Consider the following 26835-nt stretch of genomic DNA (forward strand, 5'->3'; position numbering starts at 1 on the left):
CCTTCTCCCTCCAGAGGCAGCAGCAGGTCTTTAGGATGGATGATAGATCACTCCATACAACTGTTCACTGTTGGAAGAGCTGTCTCTTCTACCCTCTGGCAGGTAGGGCATCCAGTCTGTCACTAGGTGGGGGCTATACTTCAGGTTGGAATCTCTTCAGCAGGATTTACTAAAAACTTCAGTCTGCAGATTCTTTCAAAGATGAGAAATTTCCCACTACTACCCTTCCTCTTCAAAGTAGTGAGGCAGCAGTGTTTTGATAATATCATGTACTGATGTGACACCCAGATAAAGGTATTCTGGAGTGCCATGGTGTGCATGCCACCAGCCATAGCAAAGGTGGTGTTTTTGTCTCTTTCAAGTTCTCTCAGTGTACACTTGAGTTCTAAGAGGAGAAAACAATTGTCTTTATCACTTCATACTCTACCAAAAGTTAAAGTTAAGTACGACCCTTATTTAGAATATATGTGAAGGATACAATTTATACCTTTCGTTTTAATGAAAGATGTAATTGATGTTTTAGGTAAATGAACACCCTTCACTTGCATCTCTCTTTGCATGTAAAACCTGCTATTGATACTAAGTTATCAAAACTCCAAGTTTAAAATAATTGTTTCATGGCTTGCACCTTTCCAAGCTATTCACTGCTGTCCTTCATAGGTGAAAGGAAAAGGCTTTCAAGCTGCTGGTATCTATTAAGCTGGCTTATTGCAACATACTCCTTGCATTCCATTATTTTTTACATGTAACTGAATAACTTTATACTGGCAAATGTTGCAATACCTGTTAGACCAGTCCTGGAATAACAAATATGAGAAGGTAATTTTATTCCGAATGCTTGTTTGGTTGTTGTTAAGTCTGATTTTGTATTAAACTTCACCTGTGTGGTCTTAATGACTGCAGCTATGTTGAAGAACTAGAACAGAATAAATCTAGCTTTATGTTGAATTATCAGGCAAGGAGGAGAGTGAAATACTTTCAAATGTGCTTAATCTGATACACTTTCCTTTCCTCTCACATAACAATTAATGTATGTTTTTGCTCAAATAACTGAACTTTGAAGGTTGGCATATATTTGCAATAAGGAATGTGATTGTGGCAAAGGTCTATATTTTACTGTCGAACGTGCGTGTGAGAGCCAAGTATTCATTTGAAGGCAAAATTTCACATGAAATACAGAGGAAAATAGCAGTATAGCTTTCAGGCTTTGATTCTGAATGCAGAGATACAGAAGGAAAAACCATTTGATATGGAAATAGCACAGATTAGGAATGCTGATATAAACTTGGATACACAAAGAAATCTTCCAAAAACCAAAAGGGAGGAGAACTTGCTTACTAATTGATAAGAGAGTCTTACAACAGTGGCACATCTGGCAGTGTGGTTGCCTTCACAGCATAACAGAGCAGTGTTAAATTTGCAGGACTTGTCACTTTTCTGACTGTAGCTCCTCAGAGAACTGTCCTCTGATCAAGGAAGTATGATTTTTTCCTAATGTATTGGCTCTTTCAGCGTGTCCTTTTTTTAAGATGAATTGTCACAGCGAACATCTGTGCCATGAAATTTGAAGGTAATGGTAAGAAAACCTTGCACAACTTTCAGGAAGGCATCAAAAGGGAAAAATGACTTTCATATTTCTGTATTGATGTGGTTGGATACCTAAAATTAGATTTAATTAGATTATGAATAATGCTGTTTGTATTAATGGAGGGAAAACTACATTGCAGAACCTGTTAGGAGGGAAGACTGAAGAAAAAACTCCAAACTGAGCAACTGCTTAAAAAAGCCCTAGAAGTGTTAGCATCACAGAAATTACTTGCAAGTGTATCCTTACACTTCTATTTTTCCTTTTCATTTTATGCGAATGAATGGTGTTTCTAATGTGTTAGTAACTGAGCTTATTGTCTTTCTGTGCTACACTTGCTTATGTGAGCTGCTGTTCAGATGTCACCCTTGCCTTTGAATCTACATCCAAATCCCTTGGGTATGCAGTGCTTATGAAGAGGCTACTGGTTCTTCCATTTGTGACACTTCAGTTTCCTTCAAACTTGCAGTTTCTGAGGTTGCTGTGGACAGAAATGTAACCTTAACTGTGGGTCTTGGCATAGCACCATGAGACATATTCACCCTGCAAAGCTAGTAATCAGATGTTGGATGGTCAGTGTGGTTGTTCTAAATACAAAGAAGCATTCTTGCCTTTTTCTGTTTCAAATGCTTACCTGCATTAATCTGAAACTGAATACAAGATAACCTATTGTACCTGGAGCCTCTGTAAGAGAAGGAAAAGAACAGGACAGGTACTTTAGATGTGGTAAGATCTTGCTTTTGATAAGTTCTGTGCCTTCCAAATGTTCTTTTCCATGTTGTCAAGTAGGCTGAGCTAAAGTATGTCCTCTGCACATTATAAGTTTTAATGAATACTTGACTTTTAAATTCTGTTAAAGTTGGTGAAGAGAGAGAAAATGGGGTGGGTGATGCTTAGCAAAACATTTCAGATGCAGCCTTGATTTTTAAGAATGAAAAGTTACCTACATAAGACAGAAGAGACATGAGAAAAGACTTGAAATTGAACGTTATGTAAACATTAGGCTAATGTTGCATACTAGCAGGAAGGTATATTCCTGTGGCACTTGGTGTGCTGAGTCACTACTCTTGTTTTGACAGGGCGAGTCTTGTTTGGATATAGGCAGCATTAATGCTGATAGAGATAAGTGAGTGTTGGATGAATGTGTCCAGTGATAGTGGTATCAGTGACACACTGGTCAATGTGCCAATTTTCATGCAATGGTTGTCTCTATAAATAATGAGAAACAATTTGTTGGAAAATAAAGTTGTTTGTTTTGTTTGACCTCTAGTAGACCTCATAGTTGTCTCTTTAAAAGAATGATACACCAACACTTTGTAATTCTGTATGGTTGTGTAGGATGGTGACAAAATATTTTAGGTTTCTGTCTCCAAATGTAGGCCTTGAATTATTTTGTGAAGTTTTTGGTTTGTGTTTGTTTTTCTAAATAGAACAAACACTGTGCAGCTTCCACAGCATCATAGTAACTTTTCTGTGCAATATAATGAAGTATGGCCAGCATCCTTCTCCCCCCAGAATTCTATCCCCTCTTGCCCCTGCATAAAACTTTTTAATAAGTTCCTCTGACAGAGACCTCTGAGAAGAATTTCTCACCTTATCTCAGAGTGTTAGCAGGGGTACAGCTCATAGTATAAACAAAAGTCCAAATATCCATACTGCATTTAGGGGTATGGAAACTACCTAGTTGTAAATGGGCTTTTCAGGACTCTGTTTCCCCTTTCCAGTGACATTGTGGTGAGATGGTGCTCTGGCCATTGTTCTTATGTACTCAACATGAGTGCAGGTGATAGAAGTGTGCCCTCTGTGGATCTGTAAAAAGAAAATGCCAGCGCTCCAAATGCTGAGGCATCTGTCTACTCAATATATTTTGGGCACATGCTTGTGCTTTTAGTTACTGATAAAAGATTCCTCTTCGTAAACACTTGGGGAGTGGGTGGGGGTTTCATAGGTGAAGCACTGACATTGAGGTTCTTCTCAAAAAAAACCCCACAATAAATGAACAAACAAAACCCAACGAATGAACCAAAGTAAAGGTGTTCTTAGCCTTAATGCTGAAAAGCAAGAGCTCTACCTCCTTCTCAACTGCCATGTATGTTCTCTTCCCTGTTGTTCTAGATTCCCTCAAGTACTCTGTATTCAAAGTGTTTCTTTAAATTATTCCTGTTCAAATCTGAGAACTTCCTTTCTCACCCATGAATTGAGTTAGATGATGTACATTAAATAACATATTTGATTCTAGATGAGCTATGTCAAAAGATGTAAATTCTGCCTTTCTGTCCAGAAAAGAGGTAAAGCTCTTACTAACTCCTAGCTTCAGTTAGGGAGAGAAAAAAATAGTACTTTTGTATGATCAGCTTTGTTCTAGAGACATGCAAAATTGTTGTCATAGTGACAAACCAATCTACATAATTTTAATGTGCTAGAATTCAAATGGCTTGTCAGATACATATGCCAGAATTACAGCATTCTATAAATGAATGCACTAATATGTTAAATGTTAAACATATTCAGCACTAGGATATAACTTTAGAAGGGCAAAGAAAACAATCTCCTGGTTTAAAACAAACACAAAAAAAGAAAACCCCAAACTGGAAACTCAAATCTGCGTTTGACCTCTGGCTAGTAGATGCAGTCACATACAGCAGCGGAGGAAATGCCTGACATTCTGGCCATCTGAGCTGGGGCTTCCAGCTTCTTGGCACGCTTACCTGAGTAGGTCTGATCTTTTCTCCTCAGTTGTCATTGCAGGCTTCTTCTAGAAGTGAATAGGTGACAGAATGAGGTGAAATGCAACACGTTTCATCTTTCTGTTTTGGGTCTTTCTGTAATATGTATTATTTTATGAGAGGCTGGAGCACAAGTTACTAATGCCTTGTACATATTTAGAAGTTAGTATCAGGATTTTACAACTTCTGTAAAAATACTGTATTTTTGAAAAGCTGATCTGGATGCTTCTGAAGAAAACAGCTTCAAACATCAAAAATTATCCAATGAACTTGTGACCGATATACCAGACTGGGATGATGGATAGGAAACAAGATTAAAATAAATTTGTTGAACAAAATTTTCTAATTATTGAGCTGTTATAGTTTGTGGGGATCATGAACATTCCTTATCTGGATAGATCACGTGTGACATAAACCTAAAATCACAGTCTCAACGCTGCTGCTTTTCGAAAATTTTGCAGTTCATACTGCCACCTCAGCAGTGCAGTTAGAGCATATACTTAAATCTGTGACACCATACTAAGCATCCTGTCCTTACCTGCCCAGTATATGCAGGGCACTGTTTTCAGCTTTCAGCTTGCCATAACTGGGTACCTTCTGCTGGGGCTTTGATATCCTGCAAAGTAGGTAGACTAGGTAGAAGGACAAACGCTTCGAGCCTGGAACTTACTTGCTAGAGCAAGAGAGCTATTGGGAGCTAAATGTTGTCCATCTCCATGAACTGGATGTGTCTCTGAACAAAATGCTAGCAGCCCCCAGAAGTCATGAAGAAGAAAAGCAGAGTAAGGCAGGACTCCTCATCCCGTCTTCCCTAGAAGATGGAAATAATAAGTGAGTCAAGCATGGTCAAAATGGAGAATGTATGTGTGGGGGGAATGAGAAAGAAGTACCTATCTTTTTTTTCCAGACATCTCCTCCTAGTGTTGGAGAGTTAAAATGCCTAACAGGTAAATCTGCTTATGCTGTTTCTTGTGTGACATTAGGTGTGTTAAGTAAGAAACTGAGTGCTTCAGGAAAGTGGAATTTTGGGAGAACATGTGAGTAACTGAGGGTAGATGGGACTTGGATCCTGACTCAACGGCCATACCTGGACAGTAGGGCTCCATTCATTATAAAGAAATAGGTGAACTGACTGATTCACTGATAGGTCTGGATCTCTTACAAAACATATGTGTAACATCTAATGAATGAGTCTGAGGCACAGCTTTAGAGATTCATAGGAATGAGGGGAAGAGAAAATTGTTCTTCTCAGCATGTAAAGTGTGCTGTCTTAAAACTTTTTATTAGTATATAAAGTTATTCTAACTTGATAAAGTTTGTGTGGTGTGTTTGTTTGTTTTGTTTAAGTGTGTTTCCTTAGTCTTTTTCGGAACTCTGTAGCGTGTTACTGAGATTCACTAACCAAGTCTGTAGGAGCTAGCATCATATAAAGGGATGATACACATTGATCCTATCTGGAAACAACTCACTGGCTCCTGTGCCTTTCTGTCTGAGCAAGTTATTTATTGAAATGAGGCATAAATGAGAACTCTTGTGGTTAACCTCTCATTAATAATCACATATGAGGATTGTGCTATATAAGGGGCTGTGGTTTACAACTGTACTCTGCAAGTTACTTAGGTTGCAGCTGAGTTTCAACAGAACTGTGCAGTACTAATGTGAAGTGAGATTAAGTGAAACCTGAAAACTGAGATACATCTTTATCTTCAAAAAACACATCCCTAACTTCTTTTGAATGATACTGTGATGTTCCAGTAATGTGAGTAGCTGGCTACACACACAGCATGAATGCTCACTGTAAGGAAGCCCAACAGTTTTTGTGCTGAGCCATCGTTGATTTGGTTCAGGAGGCTGCAGACAGAACTGACCCAGTGTCTGGCTTTTACTTGCAGGCCTACATTTGTGAAGTATTGCTCTGCCAACACCTTTATTCCAGCAGTCTCCATTTTCCTTCTCAATCCTAGAGACTATTTATGTGAAATCTACCAGCTTGTTGACAAGAGAGGGAGCTTTGCTTTCTAGTACAAATCTAGTCTGTCTTTACAGCTGCAGTCCACAGAACTCGTCACTTAGTGATCAAGCATGGTTTCACATCAAGGTATATGTGCACCTCTTTTCATCACTGTGGTAGTCCTTACATGCTTGTTTTACAGCTGTGCCTTACACAGCTGAAAGTGAAATCCGTGGAATACAGAGCAAGAAATGAAACTTTTTCCCTCTCATGAAAGTCCAGCAGAGATCTATGAATCATTGCTAGCTCTGCAGTTTTTGGCTCACCTGTGGTCTCCTATGGCAGGTCTTCCTTTTTTTCTTCCCTCCTTCTTCCCCACCCCTTAAGGGGGAAAACTGCCATAGACTACAGTAAGGAGCTTTGTGGGGGAAGTGCAGAGATTGCTATGGAGTTAGAGGAAAAAAATTGAGAAGGGAAAGGAGAAGTGTCAAAAGTATAGGACTTAGAGCTGTGCAGTGCTTTTGATCTTGCTTATGTTGTGTTTTTGATCTTGCTTATGTTTTGGGTTTATTTTGTGTTTGTTTTAGTGTTGTTTTTGTTTTGTGGGTTTTTTGTTTGTTTTTGAGTTTTGTTTTGTTTTATTAGACTGAAAAGAAAATATCCAAACCTATCTTACTTACTAAGGAATCTGTAGTAGATGTAGCCCAGAAGTTCTCATGGCTTACCAGGCTTATAAACGTTGACAGATTGGGGCTGGAACCTAAAGCATCTGGGTATAGCACGGTAAGAATAGGAGATCACTTCAAATTACATTGTCAATACTCTGATGGAAGAAGCATATCTCTCTTACATGCAAAAGGGTTAACAAAAAGCTGCCTGTGTCTGTGTGAGGTGTGTTCTCTGCATGTGCCTTTGATAAGGTTTAATTTCTTAAAAATAAATAAATTAGTAAATATTTAAAAAAATGCAATATGCTGCTCTGTGCTTTGTAGTCTGGCAGTTTGGACCGATCTGGACTGAGCTGAATGAGTGATACTTCCTTTCTCATCTGTGTTTTGTGTAAACAAAGACTGACCTAGTTTAGGCATTAAAGTGCTTCTGGCTTTGAATCCCAAGTGGGAGAGGGGGCTTTTGAGTTTATGGCCTGGCAGAAAGGGTGGTTTCTGCTTGCTGCTTGCCTTGAGGCGTTCCTTCCTCTGTGCTCCTCGGTGTCCCTGTCCCTGTCGCTTTGACATGACATGCTGTGGGTCCATGCTGTGAACTGGGCAGAGGAATCCCTTCAGCTGTTGGGGCCGACAAAGATTCTTTATTGACAAGCTGCGATGCAGATGGTGCCATGAGGAAACGAGGCTTTTATCGTTCTGCTGCTTTTGCCTCTGTCTCTGCCTTTCCCTGTTTTCTGTCTGTGATTACTTTTGAGATTTATTAGATTCCAGCAGTTACAAAAAATGGATAGGGACCTCGAAGATATTATAATACTGCCAGTAGTGAAAACGAGCAACTGACTATGAGAGAGACTGTCAAAATGTCATCAACTTCAATACTAGACAGCAGAGAATCTACAGGAGCTGCAGGGGTGATGAAGAGAACTATACTATGAGAATCCAAACAGCTATAAAAGCTTTGATTGAAACCCTCATTATCTTGAGTGCTACAAAATGCAACTCAGGCCAGGTAATTTCAATGCTGGTCAAACCATTTTTCTCTATTCTGTTTTGTACTGTCAAATGCTTCCAGTTAAAGAAAAATAAAGGTAATAATAATATGGCAGAAACAATAATTTGAGGCTCTAGATGCCACTAGGTGGCAGAACCCCTGCATGTATTCTGTGGATGTCTTTTTGTGTCTTGATTATTCATCTGAATACATTGAAAATACTCCTCAGCTGTAGTGTAATGAGAATAGACATGGGTAAGGATGCTTAGATGCTATCCTAGCAGAGCTTGTGTTGGTCATTGTTGTGAGAAACATGCAGGGCTTTCAACACTTCATGTCCTTTATTGTTCAGACTTCAACCCCATCTGAAAAGCCTGCTACTCAAAGCAGTTGCTTGATTTTAGGTGTCAAGACATGGCCATTTTATCTTCCTGCTTCTTGGTTCTATTGTTAATAGATCAGAAATGAGGAGATGACAATGAAATGTTTTAGAGGAGTACCTTGTAAGAACTGGAGGCAGTGACAGGGTCATGGAGATGGTGAGTTTAATCTGTGGTGGAAGGAATGATTTTTGAGTGTTGGAAGCTTGCAGTGTTGTGGAGTCACTAATTTCTGTTGGTGAGATGTTTGTAGATGAATAAAATGTATTTTGGATCAATAGCTGTTAATGACTTATCTTTAAGATTCCTCTTATCTTAGTGCTAGTCTTCGATTGCAAAATGCTTGTCTGCTCAGTGTGGGTGATTATTTTAGCTTCATTTTATTGCCATTTTGACTTACAGAGCAGCTAGAGAAGTGGCTGAGAACAGCCCAAGAATAGGGCCACTGCCTGCCTGTGTTTACTAATGGAGGGCTGTCTGGGTCCTGGTGGTGGGGATGTCATAAATTCTGTAATTATTATTGTGTGTTTGCATATTGTAATACTTGGAGTCTTGTCCTTATCTTGCATTTGAGGATACACTGGGACCAAGACAGAACCATGCACTTCCTCATGATCTACTCGTAGGTATACCATCTCATCTAGTGAAGACTTTGATGGGTGGATGCCTAGTAATGGGTCTGATAAATACTGAACAAATAAAAAAAGCAACAATATAGGTTTCATTCTTTAGGTGCTGTATTTTTGGAATGTCTTCTAGATATTTCAATTTGGACTAGTAATACTGATGACAATTAAGGTGTCAGATTTCAAAGCAACTTGATGAAGGTTTTTGGAAGAGGTTACAATTAGTTACCAGAATGTGATACCTCCTCTGAATTTTATAAACAGTTGATGCTCTGCTGCAACAGGGCATTTTAATACAGATACTTCTTTTCACCAATAAATAAATAGGAAGTGATGCCAACTTATTCCACTTGTTGCATACCTGGTGGTTAGCTTATAACTTTATTTTGCCGTTCTGGAATAATCATGAAAGTGACCTTTTGAATGTAGTGTCTTGGAGGAAATGTACAAGTCTTTTATTTCTCAGGAAGTACAAAGGAAACTTTGTATGCAGAAGATTTCTCCTCACTTATTTTTTTTTTCCAGTGCTACAGTCAGCTGTACACAAATTCTTACTCCTTCAACTTTTTAGCACATCTACTGTGCCCCCTCCTAAGCATCTTTTCCCCACCTCACCCACATCAAATTGGTACTCCCTTCTGATGATCTTGATCACCTCATGTACCCCTCATTCCTTGCTCCATGGATCTGCACTGAACAACTGATCAGGAAATGCAAGAACTATTGTAGCCATCGTCCAGCTCTGCAGTACCACTTTGGGATGTGATGTGGATGTTTGGAAACTTCAGCGCTGGGTGGTGCTGGGTGGTGCTGGGTGTAACTTACCTTCTAGTCTGGAAAGAAGTGGGGGTTTTTGTTTGTTTGGGGTTTTGGTTTGTGGAGTTATTTTTGTGTGTGTGGATATCTTAAGCTGTCAAATGCAGGCAGCGTGGCCTACCATGAAGTGCTCTTTATTGGTCCATGTGTCTGAAAGCTGGTTGAACATTCCCTTAAAAATACTGGTGTGTGACTTAAGAGAAGGGAATGTAAGGGAATGTTGAAGGAAGTACTGTGAAGGAAAGAAATTCAGACAAAAGTTAGTCTGCAGGAAGGTGCTACTTTGTTTATCATAAGAAGATAAGTTAAAACAAAACTTCCAAATTTCAAAAAATGCAGCCGTTTTTAATGTAAATATATTTTAAAAAATACACTATGCTGACAAATGTGTGAAGCTTATTGGTATTCAAAATTAAGCATATGGCTTCTCTCTTGTATCCTGTTCATGTCATCCAACATCATATAATGGCTACCTATAAACCAGTCCCATAGACATCATTCAGCAGGCTTTATTTGTGGTATAAAAGTTACGGGTATTTATGCATAATATAGACTTTTTTTTTGAAATTATCTCTAATATAAGCCTTCAGTTCCACACTTGAAGTTATTACTTTCCTACTCATATAGTATTTTGAAGATGATATTTCTTGAAAGATTGAGGAGGTTGCTTGTTATAGTGATAGCCATTTGAATAGCAAAAATTTGCCTTATTTTTTTTTAATTAGAACTTTACATTTCTTTAAAAATTGTCCATAGAAGGCACTCTTCAGAAAGCAATGTGTTGACTCTGTGCCTCTCTATGCCATGTTGAAAATAGCTGGTGGTTGAATCTTGGCAACTTGAGAGCTCTAATGTGCAAGATATGTGTAATGCCTGGTGAATCGTAATAGTGTCATTTAAGGCAGTACATGGCCTAGCATACCAAATTGATGATGAAAGCAAGTTTGTACTAAGTAGATGAACTGTGAGCAATAGTGATGTGTGGATAGAACATCCCAGTTTTGTTGACTGTTTTGAAGCAGTGATGATTTCTGATTAAGCAATTGCAGTGATATAGAGAGAAAATAACTTCTTAAGCAAGCCTTGTCAGCCCTCAGATACTGAAGAGTTAAGAGTCCCAAAGCATATAGTGTTAGTGAAGGGGATTATTGGAAAAAAAGAATAAATGTTGTGGGCATGTGGAGACACCAAAAATACTATTTTACTGATAATACCCCAAGTGCAATTGCAAAGATAGCTGTGGAGTATTCATTCAGAGAAGCAGTATTAGAGATAAAGGTGTATTTCTGTCTTCTTGAAGAGAGGGTGATTCATATAGAACTTCTCCTTGGGGGCAGAGATCTTGCATGGGGTCCTGGTAGGTTTTTCACCATTTAGAGAGAGGACTTATAAATCTGCAGTGAGAGAATGTACCTTGTGCTTTCAGCACTGGGTTACAGTTGGCCTTGTTTTGGAGAGTGTGAAGCACTGTGTGCTGTCTGCTTGTGGGACTGGGAGGACACACTTGCTTGAGGAGGGGCTTGGCTTTAAAACACTGTGTGCGTTGCACTGAGACCGTATGAGTGCAGTAGGCTTTATTTAGAAAGGGTCTTTTTGCATTCCTGAAATGATGATGAACTTTTAGTTGTTCTGGAATGGGACACAAAGAACACCGACAGTGCTGGTTTGTGGTCTTGTCAGCCTGGGGAGAAAAGAGTTCAAATAAGTTTACTGCCAACTTCTGTACGAATAAGTTTAATTTCAACCTTGCATTTATTTTTTTTTATTCTAGTTCACACTAAATGTAATTGCTGACTAGGATATACGTGTTTTAATTCTGCAGTATACCTTGATGTGGGATATTCTTTTTCTGTTTATTTGTGAGAGTGCCTTTGGGGAGCCATGCATTGGTCTTGTGTGTCTTGTGCTCCCTGAAGGACTAGTGGCACCCTGGGCTGTTGGTTTCAGATTTCTTCTGTGACTCTGCTTGGCCAAGAAGCTAGACAATAAATTTTGCAGGGACTTCATACTGGGTTAAGTAAATTAGATTTGGACTCTGCAGCCAGTGGTTCTTACCAGCTCCAGCGTGATCCTTTTTAGCAGGTGGATTAAGTCTATCATCTCTGCAGTCCCTGGCTTCCATCAGCCTTGAGCCTGTGGATTCGTTGGCACTGGAGAAGGTAAGTCCCTTAAAAGGGAATTTTTTTTAGAATGAGAAAATAAAACAAACAAATTTACAAACCCCAAACAACAACAAACCAAACAAACACCAAAACAAACCCAGCATCACTTTCAGTTAGTTTTTGAGGAAGTAACTATGAGAGTTTGTGCTGTGTATTTAGACCTTTGTAATGAGTTTCCTTCCTAGGAAGGCTGTGTGAAGTCCACTTTCTATTAAAGGTCCATCACTATTGCTGCACATGCCAAGTGATCATGTTGTGACCATAACTCTTGCAGAGAAGCGTTTCTCAGCGTGACTTTTTGAGGCTCACAAAGTGTTGCTGCATCCAAGGTTACTCAAGAGCAGTGCTGTGGCTCTTCCTCCTGCAGCCATGCTTTGCTGCCTTTGGCCATGGTGGGAGATGAAAAACAAGCTGCAGTTACTGACTGAGAGTGTTTGCAGGAACTACTGACATCCCTTCCTCTCCTGTGAGGAGGACAGTCCCACAGCTGCTCCTCGGTAGCAGAGCTGCAGCTGATACAACGAGTTGTGCAAGAACAGATGAGCCAAGTAGGAACCATGCTTTCCAAAAGTTTTGAGGCACTCTGCTTTTGCATACAAAGGCATTGACTGCCTTTCCTGAGGACAACAATAGCGTCATTTTCTTTCAAGTGCAGTAAATTTGGTTGTTGCCTTCCCTGCCCCTTTAAGACTTAATAAAAGGAATGCTAAATGTACAGATGTTTTATCTGTGAAAACACGAAGCACCTCTCTTATAGTCATGCCATACACTTTGCTCTCTGTTGTTAAAAAGTTTGTAAACAGACTGTGGTTCTTAATGTTCAAAAAAAGATTAAATGATTGAGACTTCCACTATCGGTGGCTTGATATCTAGATGTTTGCAATTCTTACTGTTCTGCAGTGAACCTTGTGTAGGAGTGGAAGCAAAGATGACTACTGTCTGAGTCAACTCATCTGCTCCCACCATGGGTCCTGGCCACTTAGAAATTCTGCTGCATCTAAGTTTTCAATTATTGATCCATAAAACAAGAAATAACAGTTTAGAAGAGGAAAGAACATTAAGAAAATAATATGAATCAGGAATTTAGGAATGGGGGAAGAGGAATAAGTGTTGAAAACTGTTCCTGACTCACTTTCTAGACATTCATAACATGAGGGATTTTGGGTTTCTGATGCACACTGGGTTGAAGCTTCTCTGCAGAGGATACTGAATTTGTCTTGCCATATTTCCAGCCTTTTTGCCTGGGAAGCAGGTGCTGAATCGTAAGCAAGCGTTCAATGCAAATTATGGTTTTGGTGTACTGTAGTTTCTGCTTCTTAAGCGTCTTTGCAACAAATATGAGATTATTATAATCCATGTTATATTGTTGACAGCTTGATTTGGAAACTTCCTCTTGATTAGTGAACAAGCATGATAGAAACTATGGATCTTCCTTAGTTTTGCTGTTCATTTTATCTATGACAACTTTCTGCCTGTAGTCACTTTCTTTTACATACTAACACTTGTGTTGACTTTTTCTGAGTTGGCAGAAGGTGCTTTGTATTCTTACATTTCACTTAGTTCAACTAATGAGTTAATATTTTAGGGAGAAGTTCACTGTTCTCCATAATAAAATCCTTTCCCCTCTAGTCAAGACATCTGCTTTATTCTATGCTGTATTTCCCCAGAATCTATGAAATGTTCCCACTTCCATATTATGCCAGAATTGTGTCTTGTTAATTGCATGTGGAAATACAAGATAAGTTTTACCACTGTTCATGATACTTTTGTTTCTACACTTTCACATTCAAGGAGAAAAATAATTCTTAAACTTGTTTTTAGAGTTTAGTCATGAAAAACTGAAAAATTTTAAAAGTATGTTTAACTTAAAAAAAACCCCCACAATAACACCACCCCACCCCCCAAAAATAATCAACAATCGGAGAAGGTAGGAGAAGCAACAACCAGTGGCTTTTCCTTTCTATCTCTTCCTTATAGAGAAGAGGCAGAGACTAAACTGAATTAATTCCCAGTATTTTGCTCATGTATAGTCATATTTAGATGCTCTAATACTGTGCAGCCTGTCTGCCAGTTAGATTTATTAAAAAAAAAAAAAAAAAGTCAATTTTCTTTATTTTTTTTGTGTTCCGGGTTATGTAAGAAGCAGGTTATTTTTTCTGGGCCAGCAGACCTATGGCATATGGTCTGAAAACCAAGAGCTCTGAGAGCGTCCTAACATTTAACTATGGTGGAAATTTCCTTAGATGTAGTCATCAGCTCAGAAGCAACCTCATTCTCACGCTTTTGCAGCACGCTTGTCCTTGTAACATGAAGATGAGTAACATAAGAAAAATTTCTTCATGGAAAGAGTTGTCAGGCATTGGAACAGGGTGCCCAGGGAAGTGATTGAATCACCATCCCTGAAGGTGACGCATAAATGAGGTTCTTAGAGACATGGTTTAGTGCCAGCCTTAGGTTAATGGTTGGATTCAATGATTTTGAGGGTCTCTTCCAAACAAAATGATTCTTGATAAACACAAATAGTCAAAATCAGATCCTTGCTGGTGATTTTTGATTCTTGAGTGAAAGACTTCATCCAGTAGATTTAATTTTTAGGTTTTGCCAATAACTTTCTTAATAACTGTTACAGATAGCAGAGTGACATTGTCTTTTCTAGTCACTTTTGGAATACAAATATTTGATGTAAATGTTGAATAAATATCACCTTTTTTTTGTCTGATAAGTATTTCCCCCAACCGCCCTCCCTGCTGCACTATGGACAAATCTTTGCCAGTCTTAGACTTCTGCAGTATTTCCACCACTGTCTGAATTCTTTTTACTGTGACATGTCTACACAGACATAAGGGTTGTTTTTTTTTTCATAATTCCACACTCATCAACATTCCTATTGTAATGTGCTCCCGTTAGTTCTGACTACCTGATAGTGATTCTGTTTTATTTAATATTGGGAGTTTTCCAATTGCTTTTTGTTACAGCACCAATAACTTTATTCATTAAGAATCCTCTTTGGTTTATGTTTATGTGTATGTAATGTATATGATTTCAGATTATCTGTTCTTATCTTCTTGTCAACTGATATATTGCTGACTTAATTCCTAAATGTCAATTTTAAACAGTACCTAAAAATCTTTGTTAAAAAAATAAAAAGGACTTTGTGCCCCTTTAAGAGTTGAAGAGCAACACTAAAATATTTTTGGAGTAATATAATATTGTACTCAGCCTCATTCCTGTCTGTGCATTGCCTGCCTGTTGCCTTTTACTTTCAAAGCTGGTGGTACAGGTAAACACTTCAAAGATTGAGGAAGAGGATGCACTTGAGCTCCCCTCAAAGCACTTTAGAGAGGAAGTACAACTGACCCATCATTGAAATTCTCTATACAGCAAATGCTGGTAAGTGTACTAAATGAAGTGAAAAAAAATTGTCTATGGTCTTTTAATTTTAGCAGTCCTGTCATAGGACTCCAGTATCTAGATGAAAATGTATGCTTGATTTTCAAGTTGAATGGTGCTAAGTTAATCATCCTGTCTTTACTTCTCCCCTTCTCTTGGATCTACAATTGTCCATTTCTTTCAGATACTCCAAGAAATTACTTTCCCTAGGCTGCTGCCTTTCTCGTCTGGCTTTCTTCCTTACAGCATATTCTCCTGTTCTTTTCACAGTAATAATATTTCTCATTGGCAGCTCTACTTATCCACGCTTAGCTTTTCTAGTAGAAGAGGGAATAGTTTTATGAAGTATCCATGGAAGTGTGTATGAAAGTGTCTTAGATCTGCACTTAAATCTTGCTGATTATTTGCTAACAACGTTGAGTGCCTGTTATACTGAAACCATTTTGAATCATTCTGTGATCAGATTTACTTTGTCTTTCTAAGATATGGGGTAATGTGATCTCATAGTAGCTAGGTAAGTGTCAGCTGAATAAATTGTAATTGTTGTTGTCCACATGCTTAGCTTACTACAAATGCAAATTAAAATTCATAAGTTTAGTTTGAATTTGCATTTGGGACAGAATAAGCAACCTGTCATTTCATGTCACAGCTTAGCTGATAAGTGCTAGTTTGTTAAGACCAGGTAATATTAATATGGTTTAGATAGCATATTTGTGTCCTTGGCCTCACTGGAAGTATTGAAAATTTTAAATTTGACCAGTATTATCCACTCTTGATTTCTACTCTGTTTGTTCTGTACAGTACTGCAATAACTAATACTGTTACTCTAAATTTTAAAAAAGGCTTATGTTTTAATAAGCCCAAGCAAGCCCTTTCAATAATTAAACAGATTTTTGAAACTTCTTTTAGAGAAATTGTCCTTGTGGTAAATTTCATAGACAAATTTACACAGGCATTTTCAAATACTTTGTGTTTTGTTTGACTCTGAATTCATCCTCCACCTTCACCCAATATCCTAATACACTTTTTCATTAGTCAATTGTGTTGACTCCAAATGTCTTTAAATGCTTAATTGTAGAGTAACTTCAGGTGTTAGATGTTAATTTCATTGACTGAAAAGTTTTGTGGAAATTTGTGTAGGCCCCTGGTGATTTATTTTTATTTTTATTCTTTTTTTCCCCCCAGAGCTGCATGTAGTAGGCTTTCTATCAGTAGAGGCTGTAATCATTATTTCCTTTCAGTGTTTCTAAACCTGATTCTTGATGACTTGAGTCATCAAGCAAATCACTGCTTGGTTATCTTACAGACTTTGCCTGCATAAACAAAAGCAAAAATGCTTTCTAAAATACCAGGTGTCCCCCTTGCTGCAGAGTATTGAACATCCTTGATAGCATTTTACTCAGTTTTCTGGTGTTGTCATTCTTGCTAAAACTCCTCTATGTTATAAACACCAGCGTAGTTATAGGGAACCTTGAGAAGCAAACAGGCTTTCTCTGTGTTAAATTTAGTAGGAACTGACTGAAGTAAATGAGATGCTGTCTCATGGTAGTATTTTGGATATTAAGGCCCTAAGGGGTGTCCTTCATTCCAAGTTAATTTTAAACCAGAATGTAGCTATTAGGAAGCAAGAAAGATCAGAAAGCTCAAGACCTTCTGAATATTGAAAGACAAATCCTACTTTTATGTGCTGCTCCTGTCTGAAAACATCTGTACGGAAATGCCTGCCTTCAAGATGTAGAGTGATACTTGACAAGTGCCAATGTGTGTATTTGCTTTTTGTTAACATTGTGCAATGGGGCTGAAAACTGAGATGGGCAAGTAAGAAATGCAGTGATCCCAGGTAATGGGAACTTTGGTTAAAGAAAGAAACGGGCAGCGGAATAGCAAAGAACTGGATTTTTTAGATATGAAAACGGAAGAGACGCACTAAGTAGACAGCAAAGTTGACAGCTAAGAATCGGAAAGGAAGGGCTGAGATGTGATGGTAGCTGGTGTGGTGTGCACAGAAAGGTCTAGGAATGGAGTTAACAGAAGAGGTGTTAATAATGTGACTGAAGAGGATGACTGAGAAAAGATGTGTAAGTTATGTGCAGTTTTGAGAAGAAGAAAGGGAGAAGGTGAAGAGGACAGTCATGAAGAAAAAAATCTTACTCTGTGGCCGTGGTACTAGGTAAGAATAAAGACAGTCGTGAGAAGGCTGCAAGATGCTTGTGCTGCTCAAGAGCCATTGAGAAGAATGCCTGTCACTGTGAATGGAAAAGTGTCACTCTTCTTAAGGAAAACTGTCTTTCCAAATGATGAGATGAATCAGTGACAGGGAAAGTACAGAAGATACGACTGAGCAATGTGAAGAGTATTAATTCTCTGAGGCAGAAAGGTCAGCTGTGGATTGGGAATTTAAGGACTCTCTTTTCTTTTGGTTTTGACAGAAACATGACATCTAACAGAAGCAAGTGACATCTCTATCCTGGAAAGTTATTGTAGTGTTAAATACCAATTGAAGGGCTTTTGGCAGCCTGGCGGTTTACAAATGTGTTCAAAGAGCATTTAATAAGATAGATACTGAGTAGTGGCAAGGTGCAGTCTGTCAGGGTGAAGAACTGTGGTATTTCCCACTTCTGAGCTTGCTTTCTGGGGTCAACATACCTGTGTGAAGAAACATTCAGTTATTGTAAATAATTGTATATTGGCTGGTGGGGGTAGAGAATGGAGCAGCATTTAAAGCAACTGTTAAAAGCAGGGGCTAGGTATTTGTCTGAAGGTTTTTTTGTGCACTTTTTCCAGTGATTCTCATACGGTACCTAATGGGTCAAGATTTTCGAACACACAATGCAGGGTAACTCTTTAGTGCCCTGGGGGATTTTTTTTTTTAAGCTACTGGGCTTAATGAGAAATATTTTGTTCAACTTTGAAGTTTTGGAGGTATTCAACTTCTAGCTTCAAACTGGAAAGCTTCAACTCCTGTTCAGTTGTCCCAGCTAATTCCATGTGCAAAGGTTCTCTTTTTGTTAGAGATGTTTGGTGTTTTTGAACGGCAGGGAGAGTGGGTACTGCTTCTGTTTGTATTCTTGTCTTACAGAGGCTAAATGCTTGTTTTCTTCTCCATTTAATATACTTCCTAGTGTTCCTTTGCCACGATCTTTTTTTTTTTTTTTTTTTCCTCCTTGTATTTTCTTGATAACTGTTTTCCCATTATTTTAAGGGGTGGGTTTTTGTTTGTTTTTAAGCCCTTTCTGAAAAATACAGATGCCCAAATGCAGACATCATAATTTTGAAGAGAAATTAAATTGTAACATTTTGAGTTGCCTCCAGGAATGGTCCTTGGCAATCTATAAATAAGAGACTCCGTTCCTTCAAAGTTCTCACATTATTGGGGTGTTGTCTGAGCCATGCTCACCTTAAGTGTAATGAGCTCGCTGGGTGTCTCAAGTCAATAATTAGTACAGATATCTCTTCACTGACATATTGTCTTTATCTCTGGTTTCTTTATTTGGCACACAGGATCTTTTCTGTGGTTTGATTTATTTTGTCAAGTAATGACATTTTTTCTCATTAACTAATGTTTCTCATTTCACACCTCTTTATGAAATAGCTCTAGTTGCTGATTGCTCACAACTACATGTAATGTGCTGTACAGAGCTAAAATAGAAAAAAGCTATTTTTTTCGAGCTTTCTGGCTTTATAGAATAGTTTCTGTAAGTGATAGTGATATGTGACTATCATTGAAAGCTTTATGTAATTTATGGGATCAGTGAGTTAACTTTCAAATTTCAGCTCCTGGAAGAGGCAATTGCAAAAACATTCTTGTAAAGAAAGTTAGCACTAGGGAAAAGTGAACCTGAAACAGAAAGATATTCTTGTTTTCTCTCATCACCTTATGTACCATCACATCAACCTCTTGTCTGTTAGCTAAGCTTTTTATACCTTTGAGTTCCAGAGAGATTGAGTTTCAAATGTGATAATGCAAGTAAGTTTGGCTGCTGAGATGCCAGTCATTTTTACCTCATAATGAAAACCACATTTTTTTGATAAAGCTGTTGAAATACTTGAAAAAAGTATGTTAGAGGCATGAAATCTTGTGACAATTTTGTCAGGTGTCCTCAATTTAGACAGGTAAATTGTCTTGCATCAGCTCACACAGTTCCTAAAAACACTGTTTTGTGGTAATCATTACATTTTACATTCCTCCCCTTCAAAGACTTCTGAGAATAGGTAACTTTTTTCCCCTCTGTACAAAGATTAGATAATTTAGCAGATACTTTCACAAATTCCATCAAAAGAAACAGGTAAGTATGACATGCTTGTCCACAGCCTTTTAAAAAAGTTATGTGCATGTACTGCAATTAAAGAATTTACTGATACAGAGGTACAGACAGAATAGTTTAAGATGGATTGTATGCACTGAACCTTTGTACAGTCTTTCCTCTGGAAGTTGCATTAATAGAGAAACATAAGTCCTTTTTTATCTGTTGTCTTCAAAGGATAGTAGCCAAGATAGCTAAATACTGCAGATAGATGATATGCTGCTAGGCCAAAAAACTTCATCTGGTTGTAGCAGAAACAGTAAGTGTCCATAATAGTGATGAAGTCTTATTCCTGAGTAACCTGCTATGCCCTGCTAAGTTTCAGCTCTTCTCCCAGCGTTCAGATTGTGCAGGTTTGGATGTGAGCCTTGAGCCTGCATTTGGTCCCTGGTAGCTGTTCATAGTAGCCTTTCTTTTCTTTCTGATTTCTTTAGCAGAGGCTCCCATTTAAGAAATGTGTGGCAGAGGAGAAAGAGAGAAATCATCAACAGGCCATCTCTTCTCTCCAGCCTCCTAATGCCTCAAGCATCTACTTTTCTTTTATTTCTTCTTTATTACAGTTTGGTGATGAAGTTTTTCTAGATTCTCACATGGAGTTTAGGTCTCCATTCTGTGAAAATGTAAATGAGATAGAAGTGCACAGGCTGGCACTTCCCTGTTGACCTTGTTTGACAATTCTTTTGCTTCCTGGTAGGTGGGAGCCATAACGCTTAGTGTCAGGACTCTTGTAGGCTGGAGGAAGAGGAAGACTGCAGTAAACAGGACTACCGGTAAGTAACACTTTTTCCCCTTCCATAAAAGTCCTCAACAATATATGGTGACTGTTCAAGAAAAACGATTGATTCTAGATGAAAATGTGTCTGTTCATGAGGCTTTCCAGAAACCTTTGTCACTTAGGGACACATCTTAAACTCTCAGGGGATCAGATTAGCTAAGAACAGTTGTTTCAAGTAATGGGCATGCGAAGGGCACTCTGGATCTGAGAGGCCTTGGAATAGCAGGATTTTCAGTTTCCAGAACTCAAATACAATGTGAGGAAGTATCTTAAGAATGGAAAGTTCTCTCTCAGCAAAATCTATCTTACAAAATCAGAAAGAAGAGCATGGTTTCCCTATGAAGGGATTTAAAGGCATTTCAAAGTTGGGTCTGCAGTTTGGCTGTATAGCATTTCGATGTTGCAGTCAGATGTATGTTTGTTAATTGAATTGCCATTGATACATGTTTGGCATGTGTTGAATTCCTGCACTCCTTTAAAATGTAAGATTTCTGTGATGATGGTGAGGAAGAGCAAGTTGTTGATGTTTCCATATTGGTTTCAGTAGAGCCCATAGCACATTTGTGTGTAGCCAGAGGAAGAGAAGTGTGAAGTAGTGACAGCTACCTGTCTTGTCCCTCGATACATGAGAAAAATGAGCAGTGCCACTTAAATTCAGTATCTGTTGCCTTTTGTATAGACTTGAAGAAGTGATGTCTCAATGCTATGTGAGGAAAAACTATTAGTTTTACATATAGCATCCACATTACAGCTCTTTTTCAGTGTTGATTTTCAATCGGAACTACCTGACTGTGATCATTGTGCTAGAGCCAGCACTAAGAATTACTGGAAGGGTTTCAGGAATCATCCTGGCTGTGTTTCTACACCAAGATTGCCCCTGGCTGCCTAATAACTTTCATAAGGTAATGATAGTACATAGAAAAAAATCTGGTCACAGTAACATGTGAAACTTACCATGTTTCACAAGTAAACTTTACAATAGTTTTGCAAGTGTAATCACAAAAGCAGGTTGTGGAATGCTCATGCATTAAATGGTGTTTGCCAGCCTTCTGAGTAAGCAATGAGCTGGGCTGAATTTGTGTAGCCAGAATGGAAGCCTCTGGAAAGCCTTGAACAGAGTTGGTAAGGTAGTCTATACTGACAAAGAAATTCCTTTAGGGAGGTAAAAGTTTAAATTATTTGCTGAAATTTGCATGATAATACAAAAAGATACTATGAACAAAGCAGTGGTACAGATGCATTACAAATAAATTATCACATACCTTAGGACCTGGAGTGTGCAAAGATAAATGTTACCTTTCTACAGGATAGAAGAAAGGTTTGGTATGAAATAAAATTGCTGTCCCTTGCATCTTTAACATGAATTGGAAACATTGAGGGATGAGAGATACTTTTTTATATGCATGAATATAAATTAATCTTGTCATCTTCGCAAATGTCAAACTTTTCCTTGTACATGGAAACATGTACTTTTCCAAGTACATGGAAACATTACCTTCATAGTGTTTTACTTAGAAAAAAAATAGTTGATGATTCACAATTTAATACTTCCCTTCTTTTTATTGTCATCAGCTTTTGCAAGCTAGAGTTAATTGTCACAACATTATTGTGTGGTCCTAGATTTCTACCCTTAATGCCTTGAAACCATCTTAATGTCTTAAAACCATAGTAATGCTTGATCAGACTTTCTTAACTTCAGTGCTGGATATCTGGAGTGTAGTCTGGTAGCTCAGCAAAGATAGAAAGCCAGAATATCAAGATTTTTGTAAGCGTGGCAAGTTTCCTTCTGGGCCCTTTGAAAAGCAAATATTCTTTTTGCTCCAGTTTCTTTATCTGAAAAACACTATGTATCAATGTGGAGCTTGATAAAGATTAGGAGGGTGCTCATGTATTTTACTATTTCTAACAGAGGCAGGTGAGGCTAAAGGCTTGGGAATGCCAGACTCTACAGAGAAATAGTTATCCCACAGTTGATTTTAGTGTACTGTTCCATTTTGTTGAGGTTACAGGAGCTGAAAAAAAAATAGTAAATTAGTATTGAGAAATTACTGGCATCAACTTGGAGCTCTTGAAAGTCATAAGCATTTAACTTGTATACACTTCCAGATGCCTGGAAGGAGAAACATTTTGGCTATTCGTGTCAATTAAAAGGTGTGCTAAAGGCTAGTATATATGCCTTTAGCCCTTAGTTTGCTGCAAGCTACACGGTGTCTCTTTCACAAACAGTTCACCTCTTGCACTAATAACATGGGGAGGATGTGCAGTAGTAGTTCTAGCTAGAAATGGTATTGCTCTCTGCTTTGATACATCTAGTTAGCACCCATGCCATCTTCCCACTTCTAACTGGGAGCGAAGGGCATGATAGTCAGCTGGAAGAAGAAAGAAACACAATCAGTGCAAGACAGAGAGGTCCTTTTTTTCTTTTTTTTCTTTTCCTCAGAAGACACCAAAGTCTGCTTAATCATTTTCTTCCCTCTTCCTACCCCTCTTTGAGTTGTTCAGAAAATTGTAGTGGTAATATTCTTGCATGATTCTGTGCATCTTTTCCTTCTCATTCCACTTTTTCTCACATGTTTCAGAAAAGCTGTGTTTCCTTATGCTGTTAACAGCTGATTTTCCTTCTCAAAGGAACAATATGGATATGATGAATAACTTATGTGTGAAGTGTCCCATATGGAGATGATCAAAAGACATTAACTATAAAATAGCATGTGATGTGATGTGGGAGTATCATAGTTACAGCTACTCCATTGGGTGCACAGATAAAAATACAGCCATCTGACTAATAATTGATAGATTTTTAGGCGATTATAGCTAATGGTGGGTGTTACAAATTATGCATGGACCTTAAAGAGGAAAAAACTCCTCCAAGACCAGAAGTTTTTACAAGTAAGGGAGAACAAGACAACTGATCAATTAAGAAAAACTTCTGGATTCAAAAATGAACAGATTTTCACAAAAGGCACTATAAAACGGTTAGTGAGTGATATGCAATGCAAAGTAGTACTGCCATGTGAATTAAAAGAACAACAAACCTGGAATTTTCTGTAATGAAGCATGCAGCCAGCTTCAGACGGAACCAGAAATGTACACTGTGACTAGTATTGGGCTGAAGGAACATTTGTTCAAGGTAAATCTGGCAGATAACCAAGAGGCTTGTTTAGAGTTAAGTAAAAGTAACTGAAGTAATAAATTTTCAAGTGTAATGGTTGCAGGTGCTTTCCAGGCAGCTGGATCTGGTGTTTGACCCCCATTCCTAGGAAGAACATTTTCCCTGTCTCTACTGGAACATCCCTTGCTGTGGTTTGTGACCCCGCTGCACTGACCGTCCTGCTGGGCACCTCTCAGAAGAGCTGGATGCTGCCTTCTCTGTAGCTGCCCATCAGACAGTTGCAGTCAGCAGTTAATCCACTTCTGCCTCCTTTTTGAGGCCAAATGCTACCATTTCTGTTTGTTTCTCCCTGTATATTGTGTGCTTCAGGGCCAGTTTGTCTTGGCGGCACTTTAGAACTTGCCGCCATGCGTCACTACCTTGTACTGAGGATCCCCAAACTGTAGGCCCAGTGTGATATCCCAAGTAACAGATAGAAATAATTTTATTTGACCTGTTGAGTAAACTCTTCATCACGCAGCCTCATGTCTGGTAGCCTGTGTTGCCACAAGGCCACTCTGCTGACTTGTGCACAAGCTGTTGTCCAGCAGGGTCCCTGGGTTGTCTTGTGCACAGCTGCTTTCTGACCAGCTAGGCCAAACCTGTACTGCTATGTGGGGTTACCTCATCCCAGCAGCAGTGCTTTTGTGTTCACTGAACATGTCAGCATCTCCTCCAGCCTGTAAGGATCCCTCTGAAAGAACTCCCATTTATCAGCCGCTCCTCCCAACTTGGTGTCTTCTGCAAACTTGCTGGAAGTATGTTCTGTCCAATCATCTAGTTCAGGAAGATGCTAAACTGTATAATTCACTGTAAAGGTGCTGGAGGAGCACTGCTAGTAGTGTGTCACCCTCTGGATGTCAGGTTGGTGACCACTGTGCTTTAAGCCTGGTAGTCCAGCATGTTATACACTCACCTTGTGGTCTACCTGTCTAGTCTGTTTCTTGCTTGTTTGTTTACAAAGATGTTATGGGGGACCCATGTTGAAAGCCTTGATAAAGTCAAGGTAAATTATATCTACTGTTCTCCCCTCATCCACCAAACCAGTAATTTCATTGTAGGGAGTGACTATGGTCACTTACTTCCTGTACCTAGAAGTGACTTCCACAATGACTTGCTCCATATTCTGGTGGACCAAGGAGTTCTGTATGTCTGGTTTGTTCTTGGCTATCTCCAGCTTTATCTTTCTCAGCTCTGAGATAGTCCTTCATCCTCACAAATGTGCAGTGGCAGAGACCCAGGAGGGCTGACAGCAGACCTTATCAGGAAGGACTGAGGCAAAGGAGATGGGACGTTAGCCTTCCCTACATGTTTTTATTGCTTGGTCCTCCATCTACTGGGCAGCTGCCCTTGCTTCTCTTCATCTTCTTTTTGCTGCCAATGTAGGCTGCAGAAGTCCTTGTGACTTTTACTCCCACTACCAGTTTCAAATCCAGCCCAACTTTGGCTTTCTTGATTTCATCCCTGTGAGTCTGAGCACTGTCTCTGTTTTTCTCCAGAGTAGCCTGACTCCACTCACACTTTGAGTTTGCACACAGTCAGGAATTCCTCATTCAGGAAGTGTCTGGGAAATGCTTGGTTTATTTTAGCTGTTCACAGATTTCACTATTGTATAGCGAATGTAAAGGATTCAGTGCTCTGTAAAGTGCTGAAAAGGATTTTGTGCTTTGTGGCTATTCTGCTCTTTGATTTGTTTTGGTTTGGTTTGGTTTTTTTGTTTTTTTTTTTTTGCATTGACTTGGTGATCTATAGCCTCCTCATTGGTTTTGTTGGCTATAATTTACTATAACAATGTCACATTTTTCATATTTATTGCATTAAGTAGGTGATGGGAGTTGTATAGGTGGTTCATGAATTGTATAATATTTGAAAGATAGGAAAAAATGAGTGGCAAGAACACAGATTATTTTTTTTTTCTATAACCTTAGTGTTTTCATAATATTGTCAATCATTCACTTTGTTCTTGAGGAATACTGAGGAATTAATAAGTCTGGTTTAAGCAAGTGTTAATGTAATAAAACAGTATTTCAGAGGCACCTGAAACTGAAATACATATACTGGAAAGCAGTCTAATGAAGGGCAATACTAAATGCTGTGATATTGAATGTAAGAGTACCTGTATATTAGGGTACTGCATCATGTTGACAGGGTAGGTTTTTGTGTTGTCAGTCAGTGTTCTGAAAGTGGTAATAAACAGGATATGTATTAAAGCTTCCACATGATTGTGAATGGAATAACTGCAAGAAGCAAAGTATGATATGTATTCCAGAGAAACTAGGAACATACAACAGGCTCTTCTCTGTTTATATACTGTTTATGTTTTAGAGGAGAGGCAAAAGAGAGGAGGAAATTTTAAATAATTACTGGCAAAAACCCCACAACTTTATCATTTAATGAGCAATGATTGAAAGTCTGAGATACAGCTGCAAGGACATAGTGTAATTAGGTAATGTGATGGTCTGTTTAAATAGCCATTGCATTCTGGAGCAGGAATAAGAGATCTTCCCTGAGACTCTGCTGAGAATCAATCTTTTTCATCTTCCTTTACTAGTTTTTCCTACTTCAAATATATATACACACCTTTCATCTATTAGTGCTGAGGTTTCATAAATGGAAATTTTAGGTATGGTAACTCATAAGCATAGTTTCAATGGTTATGTCCTGCTTTTTATAATTGGTCTGTTTTGTAGTCATTTCTGTGCACAGAGGAGCAGATGCAGATTGCTGCAATTTCAGAACTCCCTCTTTTTTTTTTTTTTAAAAATACGCATGTTTACATGTAGGTATCAGTCATATTTTTAGGATGAAAAGAAAGAGTTTATGCCTCTTAACTTTCTGACTCAGACTGTAACATAGCCAGATCTAGCAGTGACTTATAGTGAAAGAACATCCTGGGAGCTGCATCATTGAAGGAAATTGGGCACTTTATTTTTACCGTGTCCTTAAAATTGAGTTTTTCATACAACTCTGTTCATTAATTATAAATTCTCACTTCTGTGATTTCTTAACAGGAGCTCTTGAGACTTTGTTTGATATTTCATCATCTTAAAATCATACTCCAGTTCTTAGTTTCTGAATTTTTTAGAAGATTATTCAGGAATGAAAGGAAAAAATATTTTCAGGTGTGAAGTGGAATGTTTTTGGGAAGACAAACCAAGAAGCAACGGAGAAGATTCTTATGACTAATTTGAAGGGTTCTTCTATTAAGTTGCTAATCATGTCAGCTTTCAGCTTGTACTACAGTACAAATGTGGAGAGTATAGTACTACCTATAACAGGTTTGACTCTGAAACAGTAGAAATTAATGAAATGA

The 26835-nt window shown here is 38.4% G+C and overlaps 1 protein-coding gene across 3 annotated transcripts in view; it reads left to right on the plus strand.

The window, feature by feature from the left end:
- CRIM1 (cysteine rich transmembrane BMP regulator 1) overlaps positions 1-26835 on the plus strand; it is a 189354-nt gene that overhangs the window by 19060 nt on the left and 143459 nt on the right. Inside the window, exon 1 of one of the 3 annotated variants that reach the window (XM_080341205.1) lies at positions 1375-1570. The exons of the other annotated variants lie outside the window; for them this stretch is intronic. Within the exon in view, the coding sequence (XP_080197331.1) occupies positions 1558-1570 (13 nt within the window). The 5' untranslated portion in view covers positions 1375-1557. Of the gene's footprint in view, positions 1-1374; positions 1571-26835 lie in introns of those variants that run through there. 3 annotated transcript variants of the gene reach the window in all.

This window comes from Nesoenas mayeri (assembly GCF_963082525.1).
Source record: "Nesoenas mayeri genome assembly, chromosome: 3".
Taxonomy (NCBI): Eukaryota; Metazoa; Chordata; class Aves; order Columbiformes; family Columbidae; genus Nesoenas; species Nesoenas mayeri.